We start from the raw sequence: 19,107 nt of genomic DNA on the forward strand, positions 1-19,107 counted from the left end.
TTAGTCACGAGGACCCAGATAATTTTATACAATATTAACGTCGCTATCGATTTCTCGTGCAAAATCCTTATCAGAATTTCCAAACCGGGAAAATTCCGTCTATTTTATTTTAGATCGGCCTCAGAAACACCACTCTTGTTGCACATCGACCTGAAAATGCCTTTCTGGTCGTACAATTTCCGCGGAGTGTCGAACTCAGCAATCTGCCCCTTGTCCATGACCAAGATTCGGTCATAGTTCACAATAGTCTTTAATCTGTGTGCAATGCAGAGCACAGTGCAATCACTAAACTCCTTGGTGATCGTTGTCTGAACTTTGGCGTCGGTTTCGTAGTCAACGCTCGATGTGGCCTCATCGAGAACCAGAATTTTCGTGCCTCTAACAAGAGCTCTGGCCAAAGCGATCAGCTGCTTTTCACCAAGAGAGAAATTCGAACCGTCGTCCTCAACAGTCCGACTCAGATGGAATTTGTGCAGATTGGGGTCCCCCTTCTTCTGCTCCTTGACTTGAGGTAAAAGTCCTCTGTCGATGAGACCTGCCTTGCCTAGCGACGTCCAAAGGGTTTCGTCGTCGTGCTCGTCAAAAGGATCCAGGTTCGAGCGCACAGTACCGCTAAACAGAACAGGGTCTTGCGGAATAATAGACAGCCGCGATCTCAGCTTGTGCAGTCCGATTCTCGATATGTCGACCCCGTCAATCAGAATTTGGCCCTCGAATTCCGCCAACCGGAACAAACAGTACATGATGCTCGACTTTCCGGCTCCCGTGCGGCCACAAATACCAATTTTCTCTCCCCCCTGAACGTTGATGTCGAGGTGTTTGACGGCCAGAGGGAGCTCCTCCCTGTATCTCATGCTGACATCGACAAACTTCACCGCTCCTACAGCAGGCCAGGTCGGCTCTGGGTCGTTCTCTGGTATCTCGAAAGGTGCCTCCTGTTTGATGCTGGTTGCATAGTAATTGACTCTTTCGACGGAGTTCATCTGGTTTTCAACTTCGGTCAGCGATCTCAGCATGAAACTCAACAGGCCTGCAATGGTCAAGACATAGGTAAGCAGCAGCCCGGTGTAAGCGCCGCTGATGTTGAACACACGGAAACAGCAGAGCAGTGAAACGATCAGACACAGCAGCGTCGCGACCGAGTCCAGACTAATGGCAAGCCATCCCTGGATGGCAACAACAACGTAGTAGCTCTCGTTCATGTCGTCTATGAGTTTTTCGTTAACCTTGAGGAACCGCTCCGTGGAGCCGTGGGCCTTGATCGTGTCCATTCCAGACAGTGCCTCGTTGAAGTGTGAGTACACCACCGATCTCTTCACGGCTTCGAGCCGCTTAACCTCTCTCGAGCTGGACAGGTAAAATGAGGACACCAGGAAAAACAGCATTGCCAGGAACGGAATGGCTATGGCAAACCACGGAAGGTAAATAATGCACAGAACGAGGGTGCCGATGATGGTGGCTGCTGGATTAAGGAACATTCTGAGCTGGTCCTGAATCTCGTTGTCCAGAGAGTCGGTGTCCTTAGTAAATCTATTGAGAACGCGACCCATAGGAGACGTGTCCATGAACGACATTGGGGCGTGCAACACTCTCTTGAAGGCCATAATGTTTAATCTCAGCGCTGCTCTGTTGCAGAAATACACGAGGATCATAAACTGCAGAACGTTGAAAACCATAACCAGCATAGTGAACATGATGTAGAGGCCCTCATAGAACCTCTTTGGGCGGTGGAATCTGTTGACAATCCAGAAAGACAGCCAATTGTTGGTGAATAGAGTGAGGAAGGTGGTGAGAGCAATCACGAGAAAAAATAGCATGGGGAGCAGGACCTTGAGTTTTCCAGATCCCGTGCTAATGTACGACTTGTACACCTGCCAGGAGATAGCGTTGACGGCCTTTTCTTCCGCCTGGACAAGCTTTCCCTTGTCTTCGTCGTCGAAAAAGCCCTTCTTCTCGTTTTCTAACATCTCCTCGTCATCGTCTTTCTCGACGTCATGACTAAACTCCATAAGTCTCACAAACTCGGTGTTTCTGCTCCTGAGCTCGGCGAACGTTCCGTAGTCAACGGATCCGTCGCCGTTCAAGAACACGATTTTGTCCGCAGAGCCAATCAGCGAAAGCTGATGGGTTGCAAGAATGCGTGTCTTGTGCTTGAGGTATCCAAGAATGCACTCGTCCATTATGAACTTGCCCACCTTGGCGTCCACAGCACTCAAAACATCGTCCAACATGATGATGTCTCTGTCAGCATAGACTGCTCTGGCAAGGTTGATGCGCGCCTTTTGGCCCCCAGAGAGAGTGATACCACGCTCCCCCACCTCTGTGAGCTCTCCTCCTGGCAGCTGATCAAAGTCTCCCTTCAAGGAGCACACTTTAACAACTGTGTCGTACTTTTCCTGATCGAAAGGCCGGCCAAACGTGATATTGTCCTTCACGGTGGCATTTTGCACCCACGGGACACCGCAAAGCATCACACTACCATTTTTGCAAACTCTTCCCTCGGTCTTGGGCATGAAACCGCATAGTGCGTTCAATAACGACGACTTTCCCGACCCAACAGAGCCCGTAACAACCACGAAATCACCTTTTTTGATGGACAGGTTCAAATTTAGCAGCCCGGGGAAATCCGTCTTTGACAGCTCGTCCCGCTCGTGGGACTCCTTTTCCACAACCTCCTGCTCCTCGGACATTGTCGAGCTTTTGATGCTTTTGGTGCTCTTGACACTCTCATTCTTGTCCTCTCTTCCATCGTCCTCAAACGTGTGCCATTGGAAGCTCGCATTCTCGACCTTCATTGCGAGTTTCTCGTCATCGAGGTCATCAAAAAACCTCTCCAGCTCCTTATCCTCCGGACAGGAAAGTAATTGACAGACACGTTTGAGTCCGATAACCATATCACTGGACATGGCAAGACTGGCAGGGACCAACAGGAACTGCTGTGTGAGAACCTGAAAAAGAGTCAGTGATGAGAAAATATCTCCAACAGAACGACCACTCTTCAGGTTGTGAAGAACCAAAAATGCCACCATAGAAGCAGCCAAGGGCATCCAGAGCGAAATTCCGATCAAAACGTTCTTGCCGCCCTGCATCTTGAAAAGCGTCGACATCTCCTGAGAGCGGACTTTCTGAAAAGAGCGCAGATACGAGTTTTCCCAGCCGTACAGCTTGATCATCTTGAAGTTTTTCAGGAGCTCCTTGATTAAATTGACCCTTTGGTCTGTGAACACATTTGCACTCACCCTCAACCTGAAAAGGTATCTAATGAGAAACCCTGTGAATAGCGTGAAAAAGACAAACACGGCAATACCTGCAAGAGCAGAAACCCCGATATTAACAATCAGCATCACAACGACAATGATAACCGGAATAGGAAAAATGAACAGGAAGGGGAAAAATCCGATAGCAAGATCAACTCTTGCGAGATCTGTTCCCATAATGGAGTTGATCTTACCCACAGGGAATCTATGCTTGCCCCGAGCATCGAGCTTGAAACTTTTTTCCAACAGGGCCTTCGTCAGAACGGCCTTCACCTTCGCTCCGGTGGTGATGGAATTATAGAAATAATGATTAATGCAAATACCGGAAAATAGAATCATAGCACACGCCCCGATAGCGTAGCCGACTCCCTTTCCTGTATTGGAGTTGGCACCGTAACCCCTGGTCTCCACGAAGTCTACCAGTTTCTTCTGAAGTAAGGGCATGAGAGTTGCAGCAATATCAGCTAGCACCTTCACAAAGGCTGCTCTCGAGTACTGCCAACCAAATGTGTAAAACAAATGCTTACCTAGAACAGACACTTTGATTTCAAAGTCGTCCGCATCGTCTTCTGGAGAGACCGAGGAGGTCGCTGGTGTTTCACCGCGCTCTTGGCATTTTCGAGCAATATGCTGGGCAAGAAGTTTCTCGACCTCTGGCTGGAAAGTGCTCTTGAACTTCGTGTACATGTAATCAATCGTCTGCTGTTCATCCAAAACAAACAGATCTTCCGGCTGGAGCGTCCTCTTGTACCCAACGCGAAGAAGGGGTGTCAAATACCAGAAAAAGCAGCGATAGAGAGGATTGGTCTTATAATGCGGGAACGTCTTTCGCTCCTCCTGCAACGGCAACGGAGGAACATTCTTGCTCAACAAAAACGTCAGCGGCCGTCTTTGGAGGGCAAGGTGTTTCTCGTATGCTTGCTCGGTATTCATAAAATATGAAATTTTGTATATCGGGAATCAAGAATTTCGGCCCTAAACTTTAGAGCCGTGCGAGTCGATAAACCATGGATGTTGAATTCGGTTGACCCGAATTTTTAAATGCGGACTTCGCCGTTCTCCTCGGGCCCGAATCGAACTCGCCGGAGCAAGCAACTCAAGACCGTATATTTGTTGTAGCTTTTCCGCCGTGTGGTGCCGTAAATGCCTTGGTAAAGATCATTTCTGGTCACGTGCTCTAGCAGACAGACTTGGTTCTGCTCTTGCTTGCTTAATCAGCCATGCTTCCGGCGCCGAGCTCCTTGCTAGATGACGTAATCATCGAGAGGTTTGGAGAAAAATTCTGGATTCTGGCGGTCGGTAGAGGTCGATAGAGGTCGATAGTCTGCGAAATTAGTTTGTCTTCATCATGTCATCGTCTGCAACAGCATCAACTGATAACACCAAGCAGCACGATCTGCTGCGCCAGCGGCTACAGTACCAGCTTCAGGTGGTCAATAATACGCTGGAGGCGGGGGAATACGACTGGTTTCTCCGTGAGGCACCCACAGGTTCTATGTTATCTCCAATAAAATCTCCATCCCTGGCTACTTCAAGCAACAACAAAGCATTGCCTTCTGTCTCTGCCCCTGACACAGATATTGTTGCGAGCAACCGCGATCTGCTTCCTCTGCGCAGATCGCGCACAGTGGATGGCACGACGTCCCACACCAAAGAGGATTTTGGCACCTCTTCGCTGACCCGGTCGTGCACCAATGTGCTTTCGCCATCCTGTATTCCGGAACCAAAGAAGCATGGAGGCTTTCTCCGCAGGATATTTGGCAGGGAGGAGCGACCACGGTCGCGGTCGTCCTCGGTTAGCGTCTCGTCTGTTTCCGCGCCCCCAGCTTCCGAGGTTCCACGTCCAAGTAGGCAGTCAACGGAACAACAGCCAAAGGAGGAAGTCAAGCAGCCACAAAGGGCTCCTTCAGAGAAACTATCCAGCAAATACAAGGACCTAGACCCCAAATTGTACGAATACTTGAAAGACATCGAGGATACTATGGACTATGTGGATTCGCCCGAGTACAATGTTTTCGCTCCAACCATAGAGTCGCACATCAAATACAGCCCTGAAGAAATTCCGCCGCACCCTGACAAACCGAAACTCCCCTCGGCATTTTCACTGCACCCGAAGTACAACCATCCGGTGGAGGAGGAGGAGTGTCCGTCTACCAGAGACACCAAAGAGAGTGTTTTCGGGTCGTTCCTTAAACTCTCTCGCAACAAGGATGCGAGCCATCTTTCGCCGCACCCGTCCAGAAGGTCATCCATTTCTATTTCATACGTACCTCCGCCACCGAAAGTCGAGAAGTCGCCTCCGATCAAGGCTCTCAGAGACGTCAAGCCTATTCGGAAAGTGGCTTTTGCAACCACCACTTTTGTCAACGACCCCCCACAACAAATTCCATCCAGACACCCACGTAAGGGAAATGTCGAAGTGGGCCCTGACGGAGAGCTAATCATCCACAAACTCAGCCCAGAAGAGCAAAAGACCACCTCTTCCGGTATCGTGGTGGGTGGATCCGGCCATCTAAGGCTTGTCCACCAGGATTCATCCGAAAGCATGCAGAGAAGTCCGTCAGACCAGACAATTAATCAGCACGACAAAGTGGTGGCAGCAGAGAAGGCCCGAACTACCGGAGACTCGATGGGACCGATCGACGACATTAAGATCGACAAGCCAATGGTGAGAAGAAGAAAGCCAATGGAAAAGCCGGTCGTCACGCTCAAACTGGACGAATTGTACACCCGCTGCTGTCATCTGCGGGAAATCCTTCCTATTCCTGCCACTCTTAAACAGATCCCCAAGGGGTCAACGGATCCGCTGCCTATTTTGCAACTGCGCAATCCGCATCCTTCGCTGATTGAAGTGCTTTCTTTTGCTGATTTTGTTCGTATTGCGCCTATTCACTGTGTCTCTCTGGACGGAGTCTCGATGACACACGAAATGTTCCGCACGCTGTTAGCGGCGCTATTGAGCAAGCGTCACCTTGAGAAACTGTCTCTGAGAAACACTCCGATCGACGCTGAAGGCTGGAAGATGCTTTGTTGGTTCTTGTCGATGAATAAAGCTCTCACAAGACTAGACCTCACACAGTGTCCATCCCTTGACCTCAACCTCCAAAAGCTTCGTAAACCAGCAGACACCAGAGACCGGATGACATGCAATATTCAGGATCGTTCTGATATGGATTGGTCTTTGCTGACCGCAACATTGATGGTACGTCGTGGAATTAACGAGATGGTTTTGAGTGGTTGCAAAATCAATGATCTGGCCGTGTTCAGAGACTTTTTGAAGCTGGGACTCAAAAACACCATGAAGATCGGTCTTGCTTTCAACGATCTCAGTTTGAGCCACATCGAGATTGTGGTAGACTGGATGAAGGAGAGCTCGAACGTTGTTGGAGTGGACCTGGGCTACAATGACCTGTCGACCAAGCTGCGTCCGTTCATTGAGTACACAAAACAGGAGAACTTCCGGTCCTCTCTGGCTCTCCTTTCGCTCAACAGCTGCAATCTCCGCGACAACGAGGACACTGTTGCTGTGTTTGACGCATTTTCCAAGTTCTCGCACCTCAAGTATCTGGATCTTTCCAACAACAAAAAATTGTTCGAGACGTTCATGCACAAGTTCGTGGCGTACCTGCCTCTTTTCCAGGACCTGCATCGTTTGAATTTGGACGGCAACGATTTCTCGCAGGTCGCGCTGATTCAATTGAGCGAGACGTTGCCGCTCATGAAAAACCTCAATTATCTATCCATCAAGCAGAATGTGTTGACAAAAGCATGCTGCGAGTCACTCTGTCAATCTCTCAAGTACTCGCGATCGCTATTCAATATTGATTACGACCTGGAAGGCGTTCCTCCAGAGTTTCACCAGAAAGTGGGGCTGCTCACCATGCGCAACATGGAAAGAGCACTGTACGGAGACACGGACGGTAGCTCAGACCTAAACCCGCTCCTGAAAGTGACTCAGAACGGCAAGCCGTTCACTCAAATGGCTATGGACATGCTGCGCAAGTCTGATAGCCTGACCGAACAAGAGGTGAAGGAATTTTTCGAGTACACGGACAAGTTGCGCAATGAAATGCATGCTGCTATCAAGGAGTTAGTCAAATTGCAATTGCAGCAGCGACTCACGATAGAAGGCAAGGAGACCCTCATCAGACTCATCATGGTGGACGAGTCTGTCAAGAAGTGTCTGGAATTGCTTGCAAAAATGCACTCTGAGGTCGGTGCTCCGTGCCATAGTGGAAAAACTTATGACTTTTTCATTGAAAATAAGGAAGAGTCAAAACGGCTCTCTCCGCAGCTGTTGGACTCGGAGACCACAGAGCTCAAGTCTGAGTCATCGCCAATGGTGGCTAACAATTTGGTGTCGAGTCTTAATATGGCTGCTGAGGAGGCAAACACATTTAAAGCGTCCAGCACTTTTAAAAAGGCCAGCCTTGACCCAGACAAGTTGCAGGAGAAACAAACATCCCTACTTGCGGCGCTTTCTGGATCAAGCGACATCCAGAAGTTCCTTGATGCACTAAAGAAATTACAGGATAGTGGCATCACGCTGTCTGACCTGTACTCTCACTCGGATACGGAGAACAACACCCTGATCAATACGAGAAAGAGTCAGACAGACCTCAAGTCGCTTGGGTCCGGAGACGAGCAGGCGCGTTCTCTGAGGGATGCACTAGACATTGTATTGAACGAACTCGGTAAACGCAGAGACGCCGATTAATTGTATAATATTACAGATTCAAGAGTTTAAACATATTAGTGATTTTCAGAAGGCTTGGTTTTCATGGCTCTCGTCGTGCCATATAACTCTTTTTTGCCCTTACATAATCATTTTATTTTCGCTACGTATTCTTCATGTTACAACTACAACCGCAGAACTTGCTCGTGGAAGAGGCAATTAGCCAAGCGTTTGCTCCGGACTACACGCCAGTGTTTCTGGACAGAATCATCACCGACTTTGATTTCACCACCTACCACTTGTCTACTCCAGAGTCCAAAACAAAACTTCTGCTGTCTATCAGCATCAAGTGCTGGAACGACCTCGTGAACTACGGAGTGAAGGAATTGCTCAACTCAAAGTACTCAAAGTACCCATTCATTCAACAAACACAACCCGAGTATGGTTATGACTACAGTCTTTACATCGATGTGGAGCAGGCGACGTTCTCTAACGAAGACGAAAAACAGCAGCTAATTGCCGAGCTTTCCCTTCTGAAGCGCAACTGTTTCGCCGCGCCATTCCTTCAGGCGTTCCAGAGATATGAGGTGCTCTCGAAAGAGCAGCCTGTGGACCCTAACAACTTGTATGGAGAGGATTCTCCCAACAACTCGAACGAACAGGTTCTGCAATTGCACTACAGAGATATGGAGTCCATCTACATCAAACCGTCGAATGATAGAGTGACTGTGATTTTCTCGACTATTTTCCAGGACGACACAGACAAGATCTTCTCGAAAGTGTTTTTGCAAGAGTTTAGCGATGCCAGAAAACGTAGCATCCAAAAGGCCCCGCAGGTGATCAACTCGCACCAGGAAATTCCGCTCGAGATTAAACATTTGGAGGCTGCCAACACCCACAACAAAACATACATCACTTTCGTGCTGTTCCCAAGACACCTGAGCACCGAGGACGTGAAGTGGAACTCCATCACTCACATCCAGCTGTTCAGGTCGTACTTCCACTACCATATCAAAATCGTCAAGTGCTACCTGCACCAGAGAATGAGATTCAGGGTCAATAGTTTCACTAAAATCCTTAACAGGGCCCGGAGAGATGTGGACGATGAGGAACACAGGAGTGAGAGAAAGACCGCGAGCGGAAGACGGTTTGAAATGAGAGCGTGAGCCCGCGAATATGTAAAGTGATAATGCACTGATTTTAGACACGAGTAAATCTAGGTCGTGCGTCGTACCCAAACTCTTCGTCGAAATTTTATGAGGCAAAAACCAGCCAAATAAACACAGTCGGTACTCTATCGAACCATTGCACCATGTCCTTTTTCGGATTCGATCCATCAGGACCTCCTTCATCTGGAGAAAAGGACCAGAAACTGGACACACTCGATTTTGAGGAAACCTATGAGGGACTCGGAGAGCAAGATGAGGACGCTTTTAATGACGAGACGTTTGGAGCCGACGTGAAGGAAATCGGGACCAATTTCGACTTCACAGGCGGTCTTAAGCCGGCCTCGAAACCTCAGACAGTTGATCCCAATTTGTCTTACGCAAAGGCGGCCCAGGTCGACCAGGTGATCGCACCAATGGCCTCTTTGTGGAACGAGGAAGCGAAGACAGCTAGCTCTGCGTCCTCGCAGCCAGCTTCAGAACAAAGGGTGTTGTCTCTCGAAGAGATTGAAGCTAAGCTTCGTCAGCCTCAACAACAAGTGCCCCAGATGCCTCAGATGAACCCTTACATGTATCAGCAGCAGCAGCAGCTTTTGGTTGCGGCCATGGCCTCCGGACAGTTCCCTAACCCTGCAGCCGCTGCCCAAGCATTGGCGCAAGGCTACTTCCCTCCGTTCCAGCCAGGAGTCATGCCTTTTATGCCGTTCCAAGCACAGCAAATGATGCAGCAGGGCGCTTTGGGTCAAGGACAACAGCCCCAGCAAGTGCACCCACCTCCTGCCGGTGTTCAGGTGCCTCAAGTGCCTCAAGTGCCTCAGTCGGCACCCGCTCCAGTTCAGCAACAACAGCAACAGCAGCCAGCATTGCAAGTTCCTCAGGCTCTTCAGTCCCCCCCTGTTCCAAATGCTGCTTCTCCATCTTCTCACTCTGCCCAGCCTGTGCCACAGTCAGTTGAGCACAAGGTGCCTTCTTCGGCTTCTGCACCTTCCTCATCTGCTGTATCAGCTCCCCAGTCTGTCCCACAGGCTGGTTCAAGCGATGCTACGGGAAACTTCCCTCCCCTGGGATATGACGAAAAGCCGCGGAAGCAAAGACCTCAGAGACAAAATCCAGAGAATCTGACACAAGAAGAGAGAGAGAAGCTTTGGAGAAGACAGAACAAAGTGTCAGCAATTATCAGATGTTCTGGATTTATGAACCCTAGAGATAAGGACTTTGTGACCAGGGTTCAGCTTTCTCAGATTGTCACTGACGATCCGTACAATGAGGACTTCTATTGTCAAGTCTATCGAGTGCTGAACTCCTCTGTCGGCGAAGATGACATGAGCTCCATTGCACAGAAATATTTAGACCAGTCTGGACACAGATTGGGGGGAAGGGAGAAACGGGCCGATGTGGCGCTCCAGAGAATGCAACAGCAAGTTTCCAAAGCCGTGACTGTTGCTAAGGAGCGCGGAGAAAGAACCGGAGTGCTTGCAAAGGAAGGTGCTCTGGGTAAAGTGTCTGTTGGCTCCGGTAAACAGCCAAGAAAGCAATTGGTTATCAATACCACGGGCAGCTCCGACGAGGTTGTTGTTCCAAAGGAAAACGTGTACTCTAAGTCTTCAAGGGCTTTCCAGCTATCTGTGATTGAAGACATCTACTCCCAGGTTTTGAAGCTTGAATCTCTGGAGCGTGAAAACCAAGAGCGGGATTCCAAGGACCTTTGGAACGCTCTTCGTCTCAACGACACGATTGAGACCTCCAACACTGTCGTTTCTCCATTCATTTCTGTACTGTCTATTGACAAGGCGATGAAGGTGTTTAACAGACTGTTCCATTTCCTCAATCCCGAGCAAAAAATCAAGCTGATGGAGGCGATTTTTGCCAATCTGCATAATATCGACGTGGTCATGAAGGGCTCGTATGCCAACTACGTGAACGAAAACTACGAGATTCCAAAAACAGAAAAGAGTAAAATTGAGCTTTTCCAGATGACCGTGATGAAAACGCTAGTTTTATTTGTTAGCGAATCGGACTTTCAGCAGGTTCTACGGTTTGTGGTTTTGATCGTTAAAGGCGGGAATAACAATGTGCTATTTTTGTCCACCACAAAAATAGGACTCTCGCTGATTACCATACTTGTTTCGAGACTGGAGCTGATCAAGCAGGAATTCTCTGCCGGACTCAGTCCGCAAGACCTTGCTCAATGGCAGACTATCTACAACCACCTATTCCAAGCATTAGAAGGCAGACTGGCTACTATCTTCCCACCGTACCTTTCGAACGATGACGCGCGCAAAGTGCGTAATTCCGAGTCGAGCAGCGACGATTCTTACATTTGGCAGTTCTTGGCGTCGCTCTCGCTTGCGGGTCTACTAAGTCATCAAAGAATAATTGTCGATGAAATCAGGAACGAAATATTTGGCAGCATGGGTGTGAGCAAGGATCTCAAGGAGTCTGGCGATTTGCAGGGTGCTGAGAAACATCTTTCGAATCTCAATCTGTTCCTCAATGTGATGGGACTGAAAGCTTCGGAATCAGATATCACCGAATTATAAGTGCCCACAACGACCTTATTTCACTTCCGCCTCACGATTTTAAAAACACGTCATCTCTGACAGCAATTTTCGGCCAATCTATAAGAGGGGTGTGGGGTGCAATTGCTTTCATTTCGTGCACTCGATAAAAAAAAGGATAATTGTATGCATGAAATTGCCCTCTGCCCATAAAGAGACTGTAGTATTATATACTTGTCTTAATGGCCAGTTAGATAGATTTCCATGGATGGACTGTCGTTATTGTAAGTATATTAAAATCAGAAACTAATTCGACCAGCTGTTACGGTCCAACAGGCTCTCCGGACGTTGTATACGAAGTTCTAGATACACATCCAGACTGCTCGAATCTTCACATATACAAGGCGAGATTGCCTGATCACAAACAGGTTGCTGTTCGGAACGCAAGCTACTCTGCGGTCATCCCACATCAGGGGGACTACGTGGACGGTCTCTTGGTCGATGGACTTTCCGACCAAGACCTCCGGCATATAGACTACTTCGAAGGTTACGAGTTCGCTTCCGTTCCGGTAAAAGTACAGCTCATTGATCCGATTGACATACGCCACGGCGACCATGAGGGCAGAATCGAAATCAACAACAACACCTTCAAAGCCGGCCTCTGTTACATATGGAATGACTCTTACGACCGTCTGGAACTATAGTTCCAAACAGCAAATAATCTGATTTCTAGATTTAGTAATAATATAATACTAAATTTACAGCCCCATCCTAGAAACCAGCCATCTACTAATTTTGATCTCTAAGATCAAAGTAAACTTAATTTTTGCTTTCTATTACAACATCCTAATCATGTCGGAACGCTCCAGTGTGTATTCCGAAATGCCTATGCAGAAGCTCACCGTCACAAATCCAGACCTGGATGCAATTTCATTGAGAAGTCCTGAAAATAGGCAGCTTCCACGAGATGATAGTCCCCACAGTAGCTCTAGTCACCACAGCTCGCCAACGGTTCCCAAACATTGCGTCACTGAGCATTGGAGTAGAAGAGTCTCTAATCTTTCCAGTGCCCCAGGTAATAGGTCATCCATGATGTCTGAATATTCAGGCATTGTGCAGAACGTCGACATTGATACCGTGAAATACGTGGTGGACAGAGACTCCGACACGTCCACCACTGTTCCTTCAGAAAGACTCTCGGAAGTGAAGAAAGTCAGCGGCTCAAAAATGCAGAAAGACCTCGCTGGCTTTTTGAAAGAAACGTCTCCGGTTATGGAAGAAGACGATAAAGAGAGTATCAGAAAGCCCCAGATCATCCCAGTTAACCGCCCATCCCAACTGCTCAGCGATGGGTTCCCACGCGTGCCAGATAAAGAACAGTATACCGAATTGAACTTAACCATTCCAGCAAGATCTCCTAGGCGGCCTCTATCTGGAGGCTTCCACTCAATCGATAAGATTTCCGGCAAGCCTGAACGTCCATCGATGGACTCGGGCTCCTCGGGCAGATCTAGCGGCCGCGCCAGTGGGAAATTTGACGACATCATGAAGGAGTTTGAGGATCTTCGGAGCGAAATCGAAGCAGAGGCCGATCAAGAGCAAAACAGCCAGAAATTCGGCATACCTCCTTTCTATGCTCACCGATACTCGCCCTCGCAGGCCACCAGTTCCCGTACAGGCGCAGATTCTTTCCACACAGCAAGATCCATCAGTGAAAGCGAGGAGGATAACGAGAAAGATGAGACGGAACCATTGAAGAAAGTCAATTCTGGCTCTACCGTTTCGGAAGAATCTATATTCGACCAGACTGCCAGGGAACAAAAGCTGGAAGGTACAGAAGGTGTTCCAGAAGATGACTATGAAGACATTGAAGAACCACAGGAAAAGCCCGTGCCGCGAGCCTCAACTAAAACGAAAAAGCGTGCAAAAAGACCAAAGTCTAGAATTAAATCGTTTTCCTATGATACACTAGCACGTCTCCTGAATGCAACTGATGGAATTGTTATAGGTCAGGAATTCGCCGATCTCGATATTCCTGCTGACGAGAAGTATCTCATCGAGCAGGTTGTCGATTCCCTCTCCAGACTAACTGCAAACATGATGCTCAATCCAAACCACTACCAGCAGGGATGTGAGCGCTTGGAACGAGTTTTGGGAGCTCTGGAAGGCTTCGACTGATTTTATTTTCTTTTTGGGCCTCTTATTGGAGCTGGTGGTTTAACGTGGTTGGGATCAAACATAGGCGCGTGTTTCAGAATCTCGGGCACAGCGAAAAATCGAATCTGTGACCCTCTAATGAAAACCTGTGGCTGGTATTGGGTGGATCCGTTAGTATTGGTCATTGTGGCGTCTTTAAGTTGAACGTTCATAGTATCTTCGGATTCAATTAATTTACCTTTATACGAGACTCCCGAAGTCAACTCCACTGTAATAACATGTCCCTGCTTGTTAGAGTTGGTTGCTTGAATTTCTTTGTACCTACCTGAGCTTCGTTTAGTAATTTCACTGGTATACTGATCGCCATTATATCAAACAGTTAAATAATTTTTTAGTGTATATATTCAAGTCATCTTTTGGTTATGTGCCAATAAATAGGACCAAAGACTGATGTTTAATTTCGAAGAGGTCCAACTACAGTTCCAGATCCCAGCGCCCATACAAAAGCTTCTTGTGAAAGGCAATGTACTTTATCTAGTGCTCATCAATGGTTTAGTGTACCGGATATATCTAGACAACCCGGAGAAGGTCGATAAGATACAGGTGGATTCGAACAACGTAACCGTTGCGAACGCTTACTTGGACCCCTACGGTTACCATTTGGTGGTCCAAACGACTAAGAATGAATATTTCTACCTGAATATCCAATCTGTTCAATTTAAGTCATTATCGAAACTCAAGGGAAACATTGTTTGTTCATTTGTGTTTTTTGCTTCACATGTCACAAAGAAAAGTACTGGTCCAATCCTTGTGGGAACCACTACTGGTATCATTAATGAGTACAGAATAGATCAGAACAAAGAGAGAAGCTTTAAGCAGCTATGGAGAGGAAAAGATACATTAACGGCCATGTACGCTACACAAGACGAGAAGGGCATAGTATCACTTGTTGTTCATCTGGGCGAGCGAAAACTTGCGCGATTTCAAGGTTCACTCGGAGACTCGTTGCTCAAGAACAATCCTTTGCTGTTGTCTTTTGGTGTTATCTCCGTGTTCACTGCTAATGAGTCGACATTTGCATTCATTGAACAAACAGACGATGGCAGCTCACGTTTGGTGATTGGTGATTTGGTCTTTCAAACTCGCAACGAACTTCAACGATACGAAATTTTGACAGCCGATTACAAAAGTCTGCTTCTCACCAAGTACCATGTGATTGCATCTTCTCGAAATGAGATGGTTATTTTCAACCAGCTAAATGGAAAGCAGGTGTCGCAAGAACACTTGATTTTCGATGTCTTAGATACGACGGCTGACTATCGTATGCAAACTTACTGGGTGTATTCCTCTTCAACTATTCACGAATTGGTGGCAGACGAAGAACATTCGGATGTTTGGAAGGTGATGATGGAGAAAAAAATGTACGATGATGCGTTACAATTGGTCGGAAGTGACCAGCTCAAACGCAATATTGTGCTCATAAATAAGGGCTACGATTTGCTTGAGAATGGAGATACAGACGAAGCAGCGAGGGTATTGGCGAACACCTCGGAGTCCTTTGAGCAAGTGGTGCTAAAATTCATGAAAAGCCCAAGCCTATTAGTGTACTTGGAAGCTAAGCTCAACAAACTACCCAAATCAATGTACATGCAGCGTGTAATGCTGACCAGCTGGATGGTAGAACTTTATGTGAAGAAAATCAACTCTGGCGAGTCTCCGGACCTTGAAGGGTTTTTGAAACAGTACTCTGACTCGGTCGACAAGGAAACCGTTTATCAGATATTACTTTCCCATAACCGGAAAGAAGAGCTAGTGCAATTTTCATTAATGAAAGAAGATTACTCATTTTTGCTGAAATATTACCTGAACTTACAGCAGTGGGACAAAGCACTGCAAATCTTGTCTAAGGAACAAAAACCAGAACTTATCTACAAATGTGCAACAGCATTACTCATCAACTATCCTGCTAAAACTGTGGACTTATGGCTGCGTCTGGTAGATGATTTGGATTTCAGGAAGTTGCTTCCTGCCTTATTGACATACAACAAGTCCATAGCCCTAGGACACGGGATTGCTCCTAAACACAATCATGCGCTCCGCTTTTTGAATTTTCTTGTTAAAGAGAAACAGATCAAAGACAAACTTGTGCACAATACACTTCTCTCGCTGTTAGTGACCTATCCGTCGGATGATGAGAAGTTGGTATTGAATTATCTCGAAAGCAGATCAAAGACTCTATTCAACCGTGAAAAAAGTTACGAAGTGCTGTTCGATGCGGACTTTGTACTTCGACTGTGTTTTGAGTACAACAAAATTATGAGCGCCATTTTCATCTACTCCATGCTGGAAGATTACGAAAGCGCAGTTTCACTGGCCTTGAAACATGGCCTGATCGAGTCTGCTATCCTCGTCGCCGACAAACCCAGTCCATCGTTACAACGCAAAAACTTGTGGCTTCAGATATCCACCATTCTCATTCAAAGAACGGTTAACAATCAGCCTGTGGCTTTGGAACTTGAGGGGGGTACTACGATCCGCAGTTTGCTGAGCTACCTGATGAAGAAATGCGATCTATTGACGATGAAGGACCTGCTTCCTTTATTCCCTGACTTCGTGGTCATTGACGACTTCAAAGACGAGATAGTGCGCTCTCTGGAGTCGCTTTCAAATGATATGGAGAATCTATCGATGGAAATGACAGCATCGCTACAGCAATCAGAAAAAATCAGTCGCAAGATGGAAGAATTCCAGCAAGATAGATTCCAGATCATTGAGCCAAACGAGTCGTGTGGTCTTTGTGGCAAGATCCTTGTCATTCGGAAATTCATTGTGTTCCCATGTCTACACTCGTTCCACCAAGATTGCCTGGTGAGAGAAATATTGGAGTCCACTGATTATAAATCTAAAAACGCTATTTACAAGCTGCAAAAAAAGCTTTTAGCAGCAAAGGGTAACAAACCGATGATGGAGGAGCTCAAGCAGGAGATAGACCAGTTATTGTCTGCGAAATGCTGTCTTTGCAGTGACATCAAAATCAACAGTATCGAAGAGCCGCTGGTTAAAAGTGCTGATAAAGAGCAGAGCGAATGGCTTTTGTGACTTCTATGTACAATTAACGCGCACGCCACCTTTCCTGCATCTGTTTCGCATAACTGACATTCATCAACATTTCTGAGATTTTTGTCTCAACCAGAACAACCAGCTTTGTAGCCAGCTCGAGGTGAACAAAATTTTGTGGGAATCGATACGTAAGCCACAAATAAGCGGTCAGGAGCCTGTGAAACTGCTCCAGTCTCATCAGTCTATCCTCTATAGGGTTGAAATCACCAATGTAGGTCCTCTTGCCAATAAAAGGATTCTCTTTAGTGCGTCGGGCCGCGTTTTCAAATTTTCTCTTCATGCCCTCGGGCACAGCTTCCACCCCAAACGACTTTGTGAAATTCTTGTGGAGCTTAGGCTTTGCCGGATCCAAAGATAAATGGCTCGTTGTGGTCAAGTACAACGGCATTGACTTGTAGTCAAAGACAGAGCGCTTCAGTCTCTGAGCAACTGTGATCATGTAGTTTTGGAAGACGTCGGTAAGGATAGCATGCATTGGTGAATCTTTTAATTTCAAAACTGAAGGACAAGAGATGAAACGCAGCTGATCAGAGATGGCAAAATCGTCTTCCAAATGCCGTTCATTGATGAATTTGGCCATGGACATCTGGTCATCCATATGTTGTATGCGAAAGATCGATTCTTTAGGATTAATGCGCATGCCCTTGTCCAAATCGGCCTCAAACTTACGAAACATGGTTATCAGTTTCGTATTCTTGGGGAACATGGAGTAATAATGCATCCACTGCGGGTCTGACGGCCAAAGAACGGCTTTGTCGAGATACTCTATAGGTGCCTGCATCACCACTCGTATCTTGTTGAGGTCGGATTTTGTTAGAGCAGTGATATGGCCCACACCTTCTCCTATTCCAAACCTGCCTGCACGGCCACCAATCTGTTTGATACTGGAGTTGGACAGTGCTGTCATTCTCCGTCCATCGTATTTTTCAAGTGTGGTGAACACCACACGGTTGATTTTCAGGTTCAGCCCCATTCCAATGGCATCCGAGGCAACCACAACGTCGTACTCTCCATCGTTAAACATCCTGGCCTCTTGGGATCGCGTCTCTGGGGGAAGAGCTCCGTATATAACAGCACATTTGAGATTGGTGTCACGTTCGATCTGAGCCTTGATCGTCAAGATCTGCTTTTTGCTGAATGCAACTATACAATCTCCACGCTGGACCTCCTCTAGCGAAATAGGTTCACTGTCCACCACAAGCTTCCCAAGACGGTTGTAATTGTTGATCTCAATATCATCTCCAGTCATGGCGACGAGCTGTTCCACCAGCGGCACAGCAGAAACCTCTCCACAAAGATGTATTTCCTTGGCCTGTGCTCCCAAAATCACGTTTGTCCACGCAGATCCCCTGAATGGGTCACCAATCATCTGGATCTCGTCCACAACGACCACGTCGAACGGTTCACTCATAGGAATCATCTCAATGGTGCCAGAAGTTAGGCCTGCTTTGTTCCCGTACTTGTCAGCGTCAAGAAGAACTTCCTCTCCAGTCATCAGATTGCATCTTATGCCCTTACTTTGGAACTTTTCAAAAACCTCTCTGGCCAGCAGCCGTAAGGGCCCAGCATAATACCCTTTGGAGCTAGTCTCAAGCCGTTTGAGAGCGTTGTATGTCTTTCCACTGTTGGTAGGCCCAACATGCATGATGATCTTCCTTTTGAGTTTACGTGCTTCCGGGTACCATGCGTAGGGATTGTCCAGATTTAGCGAGTTCAAAGTCATATTCTTGTTGTAATTCTGGGAGTTTGACGAGTCCTCGTAAACCTGCTGAGCATAAAGCGGCTTCAGTCTGTGATACGCCATTTGTTCAACAATCCTCTGGATTGTGCAGTGCAGCGTTGAACGACCGTCTTTGCCTTGAATGACCGTGATGGGATATTTCTCTAGCTTGTCTTCATTTTCAACGAGGTGGTTGACAAGTTTGTTGGCATTTTCATATGTGTATTGTCTAGAAAATAGCAAGCGCTCGTTTGTCACTGGCTCCGACTTTCGAAGAAGCTCGAACCTCGTTTGTGACAAAATAGTTGAAAATAAGGAATCTTTTTTCAGGAAATCAGACGGCATCGCCTTCAAAGGCGGGTACTGAAGGGGTTTGCCTGCTTCCCAGTCTCTTTTTAGATTCCCTATAACATCCCTAACAACCTGTTTCGTTCTTGACGTCCGTGTGGACAGATGTCGCACGAAGAGACGCAGCATTATGGGACTAATATTTTTCAGATGCAAGTTTGTATTT

The 19,107-nt window shown here is 47.2% G+C and overlaps 8 protein-coding genes across 8 annotated transcripts; 6 read left to right on the forward strand and 2 right to left on the reverse strand.

The window, feature by feature from the left end:
- Nucleotides 1-20: 20 nt before the first annotated feature.
- On the reverse strand, nt 21-3,122 carry OGAPODRAFT_16003 (uncharacterized protein; the record flags this gene model as incomplete). The annotated part of the gene is made up of 1 exon (XM_018354113.1): nt 21-3,122. A coding segment is annotated over exon 1 (2,980 nt), but the record flags the coding sequence as incomplete, so codon positions are not given.
- A 2,821-nt stretch (nt 3,123-5,943) lies between these two features.
- On the forward strand, nt 5,944-7,467 carry OGAPODRAFT_47430 (uncharacterized protein; the record flags this gene model as incomplete). Its single annotated transcript, XM_018355548.1, has 1 exon — nt 5,944-7,467. A coding segment is annotated over one exon (1,524 nt), but the record flags the coding sequence as incomplete, so codon positions are not given.
- Nucleotides 7,468-8,108: 641 nt separating this feature from the next.
- On the forward strand, nt 8,109-9,098 carry OGAPODRAFT_7488 (uncharacterized protein; the record flags this gene model as incomplete). The annotated part of the gene is made up of 1 exon (XM_018355938.1): nt 8,109-9,098. One exon carries the CDS (start codon nt 8,109-8,111, stop codon nt 9,096-9,098), a length of 990 nt encoding a protein of 329 aa, XP_018211123.1.
- OGAPODRAFT_75821 (uncharacterized protein) lies at nt 8,138-12,363 on the forward strand. Its single transcript, XM_018356086.1, has 2 exons — nt 8,138-11,880; nt 11,916-12,363. The coding sequence occupies exon 1, from the start codon at nt 9,245-9,247 to the stop codon at nt 11,636-11,638; it is 2,394 nt and encodes a 797-aa protein (XP_018211124.1). The 5' UTR covers nt 8,138-9,244; the 3' UTR covers nt 11,639-11,880; nt 11,916-12,363.
- OGAPODRAFT_7490 (uncharacterized protein) lies at nt 11,861-12,300 on the forward strand (the record flags this gene model as incomplete). The annotated part of the gene is made up of 2 exons (XM_018355944.1): nt 11,861-11,880; nt 11,916-12,300. The coding sequence occupies 2 exons, from the start codon at nt 11,861-11,863 to the stop codon at nt 12,298-12,300; spliced, it is 405 nt and encodes a 134-aa protein (XP_018211125.1).
- Nucleotides 12,364-12,427: 64 nt separating the features above from the next.
- OGAPODRAFT_16004 (uncharacterized protein) lies at nt 12,428-14,040 on the forward strand. Its single transcript, XM_018354114.1, has one exon. The coding sequence runs from the start codon at nt 12,449-12,451 to the stop codon at nt 13,772-13,774; it is 1,326 nt and encodes a 441-aa protein (XP_018211126.1). The 5' UTR covers nt 12,428-12,448; the 3' UTR covers nt 13,775-14,040.
- A 163-nt stretch (nt 14,041-14,203) lies between these two features.
- OGAPODRAFT_75823 (uncharacterized protein) lies at nt 14,204-18,366 on the forward strand (the record flags this gene model as incomplete). The annotated part of the gene is made up of 1 exon (XM_018356087.1): nt 14,204-18,366. One exon carries the CDS (start codon nt 14,204-14,206, stop codon nt 16,850-16,852), a length of 2,649 nt encoding a protein of 882 aa, XP_018211127.1. The 3' UTR covers nt 16,853-18,366.
- OGAPODRAFT_93226 (uncharacterized protein) lies at nt 14,238-19,070 on the reverse strand (the record flags this gene model as incomplete). The annotated part of the gene is made up of 2 exons (XM_018357299.1): nt 14,238-16,924; nt 16,953-19,070. The coding sequence occupies 2 exons, from the start codon at nt 19,068-19,070 to the stop codon at nt 16,916-16,918; spliced, it is 2,127 nt and encodes a 708-aa protein (XP_018211128.1). The 3' UTR covers nt 14,238-16,915.
- Between the last annotated feature and the right edge of the window lie 37 nt (nt 19,071-19,107).

This window comes from Ogataea polymorpha (genome assembly GCF_001664045.1).
Source record: "Ogataea polymorpha strain NCYC 495 leu1.1 chromosome Unknown OGAPOscaffold_3, whole genome shotgun sequence".
NCBI classification, from domain to species: domain Eukaryota; kingdom Fungi; phylum Ascomycota; class Pichiomycetes; order Pichiales; family Pichiaceae; genus Ogataea; species Ogataea polymorpha.

Excerpts from the sequence above, each read along its gene's own strand:
- OGAPODRAFT_75821 (XM_018356086.1), top strand. The coding sequence starts at position 9,245 with ATGTCCTTTTTCGGATTCGATCCATCAGGACCTCCTTCATCTGGAGAA.
- OGAPODRAFT_16004 (XM_018354114.1), top strand. The coding sequence starts at position 12,449 with ATGTCGGAACGCTCCAGTGTGTATTCCGAAATGCCTATGCAGAAGCTC.